General features: G+C 37.5%; 1 protein-coding gene across 1 annotated transcript; it reads left to right on the top strand.

Annotated features, from left to right (window-relative positions):
* Positions 1-5,915, top strand: EEF1A1 (eukaryotic translation elongation factor 1 alpha 1). The gene is made up of 7 exons (NM_001184809.1): positions 1-37; positions 1,126-1,333; positions 1,828-2,007; positions 2,228-2,524; positions 2,733-2,883; positions 3,693-3,949; positions 5,093-5,915. Exons 2-7 carry the CDS (start codon positions 1,190-1,192, stop codon positions 5,447-5,449), a joined length of 1,386 nt encoding a protein of 461 aa, NP_001171738.1. The 5' UTR covers positions 1-37; positions 1,126-1,189; the 3' UTR covers positions 5,450-5,915.
* Positions 5,916-6,000: the final 85 nt, after the last annotated feature.

The following is a 6,000-nucleotide window of genomic DNA, read 5'->3' as shown; positions in this document are numbered from 1 at the left end:
ACTGAACCGGTCTCTTCTAACTCGTGGCACAGCCGTGGTAAGTCTCGATTTTCTGTCTTGTCATTTGAAATCCATTGCAATCTGCTTGAGTTTTCACAAAGGAAGTAACATCTTGTATATGTATAGTTGAAGAACTTAACTAACTATCTCATCGTTATTATTTTGCCGATGATCAGAATCCGGTCGACTTTTTAATTCGTGAAAAACCTGAGCAGTTTTTCGGAAGCTATTGGACGTCGTTGGTACAAAAGCACTCATAAGCTATTCGGATTATTCAGGACAAATTTATGACAATTCAATGATACTTGCAGACATTTTAAATTTGTAATGTAATTTATATTTTGGATTCTTAAAAGCAGACAACGATAATTTTTGGACCAAAGAGCCGTTGATTGTTGCCCAAGCTGTTTGGATAGACCGGCCATTGTTGGGCGTATTCGAGATTGCACAACACTTTGAAATTAGAGAGAGTGGTGATACGTTTATATTCCGCGACTTGGCTCGGCACAAATTCAGTGTTGTAGTTGACAGGACCTGTGAAATCAAGAGACTCGAGCTTTATTTTATTGAAGCTGCAAGTTTGGTCGACAAAGACGGCAGCCATCTTGGAGAATTGTCAACGTGGAAATAACGATTATATTTCGGTTTGGTTAACTCCCAACTTAATATTCCCACCTACAACAGTAGCCTCTAAAACATTTTTTCATTTGTAGTCGTCCATTTTATTGTCTTGAAATATTCAATTTTGTATTTGTGTGTATCGCTCCTGTATTCCCTTACAACACGTGGTAATCATAGATTTAACGAATCAGTCTGTTCGAGGTAGTTGACTGTACATGCTTTCTTCTCGGAGGCCTATGTGGGGTATTTCCGCAGTATTTGTGACCAATCTTGCACGAGTTCCCAACACCCCGTAAAGTATTTCATAAAAACTTCAACCTTTGTCCTTTTGAAAACAAAGGCTTGTTCACAATGCGTCAACTTTCCTGGCAACGTGGACTTTTATAGTCTGGTTTTAACGTGAAGCCATTTTCGCTGCATGGAGTCGGTCCAATAGGATTTGAGTGAACTAATACATTTACGCGATTGATTTGTTTAATGTTTTTTTCTTTTCTTTTTTCACAGAAAAAGCCAAGCCAGCCCTAACATCTCAGCTTAGCCCAAGTTGATAAAAAACAAACAAATCAGAATGCCTAAAGAAAAAACTCACATTAACATTGTTGTCATCGGTCATGTAGATTCTGGAAAGTCAACCACCACTGGACATCTTATTTACAAATGTGGTGGAATTGATAAAAGAACCATTGAGAAATTTGAAAAAGAAGCACAAGAAGTGAGTAAACTGCCTGTGGATATCAATCGATTCCATTTAGATGACAAATTGTGTACCCCTTCAATGGAAAATTGTATCCATCCTATTCAGATCTCTTATTAAAAAAATAATTCAAGGATTGATATTGAAGTTTTCTGCAGTTGGACAGCAGAATTAATTTGATTTAAAACAAATTGCAATAATGGCTGTCACGGAGTGTACTGCCCTCATGCCTTGGCCATGGACCCCCTACCCTAGGGAGTAGATCCTATGGCAACCATACAATTCAGATTGACCAGGGAATAACGTATGGCGAGTCTTCAACTGTGACCAGCATGACAGTAATGTTTGCCACAAGAAAGCCTTAGAATGCTTTATTTTAACTTAGAAATATCAAACTCCACACCCTGGTAGGGGAGTAACCCCCCTCCCACTTGGTGGCGCTGCTGAATTGCAGTTTTTATTCTAGAATAACCCCTGACTGTCATTGTAACTGACTCTTTTCTCTTCAATAGATTGGAAAAGGTTCTTTCAAATATGCCTGGGTATTGGACAAGCTGAAGGCTGAGCGTGAACGTGGCATTACTATTGACATTGCATTATGGAAATTTGAAACTGACAAATTTATGATTACTGTTATTGATGCCCCAGGTCATCGTGATTTCATCAAAAACATGATTACGGGAACCTCTCAGGTGAGTCTTGCAGTGTTTTTTTAGTATAATTAACTATCATTTCTGGAGCTTAAATTGGTGTACAGTCTGCGGTATTAGATTTAAAAGACTGGTTCTTGCAAACAAAAAAATATCAGTATTTAAAAATGTCAATCATTAAGTTTGTAAACTCTGCCATAAACACTCGACTTAGTCCAAATTCCTTCTTTTGTATCTAACAAGCTCTTGTGTTACTTTGTAGGCTGATTGTGCTGTGCTGATCGTTGCTGCTGGGGTGGGAGAATTTGAAGCCGGTATCTCCAAAAATGGCCAAACTCGTGAACATGCTTTGTTGGCTTTCACCTTGGGAGTAAAGCAACTGATTGTTGGTATCAACAAGATGGATAATACTGAACCACCATACAGCGAGTCTCGGTTCAATGAAATTGTGAAGGAAGTGTCCGCATATGTGAAGAAAGTAGGATACAACCCAAAGAATGTTGCCTTTGTACCAATCTCGGGTTGGCATGGAGACAACATGTTGGAACAATCTGCAAATGTAAGTGTGAAATTGACTGGTAATGGGTATATGCACACATTTGCTTTGTTGGTTGTATTGGGTTTCGTTGACAAGATTTGCACAAGACCATTTGTTGCCACTGTTCCATTCTACTGGTTCCCTGGACCATGTAGCTGAACAAGTGGATGCAATGCATCTGCTAATAACTTTACTGATTTAAAAATACACAACTTGTATCTCATTTTAGATGAAATGGTACACTGGATGGAGCATGGAACGCAAAGAAGGAAACGCCAAGGGTATAACTTTGAAAGAGGCTATGGACGCTATCTTGCCACCCAAACGTCCAAGTGACAAACCTCTTCGTCTACCACTGCAGGATGTCTACAAAATTGGAGGCAAGTTTACAATACTGATTAATGAAACTGCAAACAACATGTCTCCACGAGGGGTTTTATCGGGGCCCATGCCCCGTTATTTAAAATGTGCAGCCTGGTCGAATCAACAGTTTGTCTGCTTTGTTCAAAAACAATTTTACTGTGTGCACACTGATATTATGTAACACTTGCTTTTGATTGACCAAAGCCATGCATTGACATGAAAAAGAACCAATCAGAATGTTTGTTCCAAGATCACAAGTAAATTTATCTCCTTCACTTATGATAAAAAAAAACGCATGGCTGTTTTACCAGGGTTTTTAAATCCTAATTTAAAGAAAATTAAACTTTAAATAGCGACATTCGTCAAAATATAAACATTTACATGTTTGAGCAATCATTCATGTGGACTTCTTGGTGATCGACAATGTCTGTGATATTACGTCTATTGCGCAGGTCGTTTACCGATCATGCAAGTGCATGGCTGCCTTGGTTCCGCTCAGTGGCGACTATGTTGCAGCTACAGTGTCATGATGCATGGTGCGCTCAGTTTGATTTTCAAACTATGTAGAAGCCTGAATAATCTTAATTGTTAAACCTAAAATGTTTCTAGGTTGTATACAAGAACTATGCATCGTAATATAAATTTTACTAATAGTAATCGTAGGATGTATGCAACATTTATTTTTAAAAAACCTTTTTTATACTAAAAAAAGAACTTCATAGTATCCAGTGGTATTAGACCTAAAAAAAATGTTCTACAATAAAGGCCATTATATCGTTTTATTCCTGGTATCAAGCTAATAAATATCACTGACATTTTGTTTTAGGTATTGGAACTGTGCCAGTAGGAAGAGTAGAGACTGGTATTATGAAACCTGGCATGATTGTTACTATTGCCCCAGCTATGATCACTACTGAAGTAAAATCTGTTGAGATGCATCATACAGCCCTAACTGAAGCCTTGCCTGGTGACAATGTTGGCTTTAATGTCAAGAACGTCTCTGTGAAAGAAATTCGCCGTGGTAATGTTGCTGGTGACAGCAAAAATGATGCCCCTAAAGGAGCCAAATCCTTCAATGCACAGGTAAGAATAACTTATCTCTTAGGTTATGCCTTTCAAATCATTATGCATTTATTAAGATGCAAGTCTAAAGCCTGAAATCAACAAAAATGCTACCATTTAAAAATGAAATAATCCAGAGCAACAGCCTAGTTAGTTCCCGTTCGGACGCGGTCCGAAAACGGGGACTTGTGTTTTGACGTCCATCTGTGTGTGTGTGTGCGTGCGTGTGTGTGATTGGACCCGTATCTTAAAAATGCCTGGACCAATCACAATCAAACTTTACACATGCATCATACATGATAGTATACATATGCACATCAATTTGTTTTGCGATCTGATTTAAGATGGATGACTGGCGGGCATTTTGTTTTAATGAATGTGGTTCTCGCACCAAATGTCTAACTTGTTTTGACTGATTATGTTCAAATTTTTAATATTCATTATACATCATGTCATAGATATACGGATATATTGGTTTGATGATCTTTTTCAAAGTGGCCAAATGGTGGCTATTTTTAGGCTAAAAAAAATCATCAAATATCAAGCATTTCTGGCATTTATGGATGGATTCAGTTCAAACTTATAACATACATTAGATATAACAGGTTCCTGATGCATGTCATTTTATTTTTCAGATTGGATTCAAAATGGCTGACTGGTGGCCATTGTTTTAATGATTGGGCTTCTCGAGCCATATCTTTTAAATGCTTTGACTGATTATATTCAAATTTTATATATTCGTTATACATCATGTGATATATATATACATGTATTCAAAATGGCTGATTTTGAATGTTCCAGAGCAATATCTCTCAATATGGACAAGTACTTGTTTGACGATCAGATACAAATGTCAATCATTTTAAATGTTAAAAAATCGTATTCCTGACTTAGTTATATTACTATAAACAAAACTATATCTTAAATTTGAGAACTAACAGGGACTGTGCCATGCATGGCTTGTTGTTGTAAATTATTTAGTACAAGAAATTCTTTCTCAAAGCGATTTGTTTGTGCAGCTGTTTGCTAGTCTTATTTTACTAACTGTTTCATGTGCTGTGTATAGTATGCAATTCAAATTGAACATGTGTGCAATGATATTTGTACATTTCCTGTCTCTGTACTGTTTCAATAAGCTAAAAATGTTCAATTGTTTTTCAACAGGTCATTGTGTTGAACCATCCAGGACAAATTGCAAATGGATACAGTCCAGTCTTGGATTGCCACACTGCTCACATTGCGTGCAAGTTTGCTGAACTGAAAGAAAAGTGTGATCGCCGTACTGGCAAAAAAATTGAAGACAACCCCAAGTTTGTTAAGAGTGGAGATGCTGCTATTGTCAATCTTATACCATCTAAGCCAATGTGCGTTGAAGCCTTCGCGGAATATCCCCCCTTGGGGCGTTTTGCTGTGCGTGATATGAAACAGACCGTTGCTGTTGGTGTTATCAAGAGCGTTGAGAAAGCAGATGCTTCTGGCAAAATGACCAAGTCTGCCCAGAAAGCTACCAAGAAGAAGTGATGGCTGCCCCCCGCGCTCGCCATGTCTGGTGCCGCAGATGACAAAAAGAAGTGTAAACGGGACATTGTTAAATTAAAGAAATGTCATGCAGAATTGTGCACTAGTGTTTTCAAATACTTCATTAGATATATTTTCTTCTTTTTAGCCGCCTGGATTTTGTCCAGTAAACAACACTGGAAACATTTCAGACGGAAAAAACATTTTGGTAACAATTTACCTTGCCTAATTTAATGGTGGCAAACAAAACTTGAAGAATTCTTTATTTTATTGTTGTAAGCGAAAAGAATTGGCCCTCTCATTTACCAAACCTCCTTTTTGTTAACTGTCGCAGACAGAAATTCTACAAGATAAAATGCCATCTATTGTTTGGACACAAGCATAATAAAAAATAAAATGCAGTCTAGAAAACATGCTTCCAGCTTATGTGTCATTTACTTATAGCCTGAATAAATGTGGCTTAAATTCATGATTGTTGCCTTATTTTGTTGACCCTGCACAGCCAGTGATGTTCCCAATTTGGCATGTTGGCAAAATATTGCCATGTATCTATT

This window comes from Saccoglossus kowalevskii, chromosome 14 (genome assembly GCF_978046115.1).
Source record: "Saccoglossus kowalevskii chromosome 14, keSacKowa6.1, whole genome shotgun sequence".
Lineage (NCBI taxonomy): Eukaryota > Metazoa > Hemichordata > Enteropneusta > Harrimaniidae > Saccoglossus > Saccoglossus kowalevskii.
Note: the sequence above shows the minus strand (reverse complement) of the source record. Positions and strands in the feature narration are given on the sequence as shown.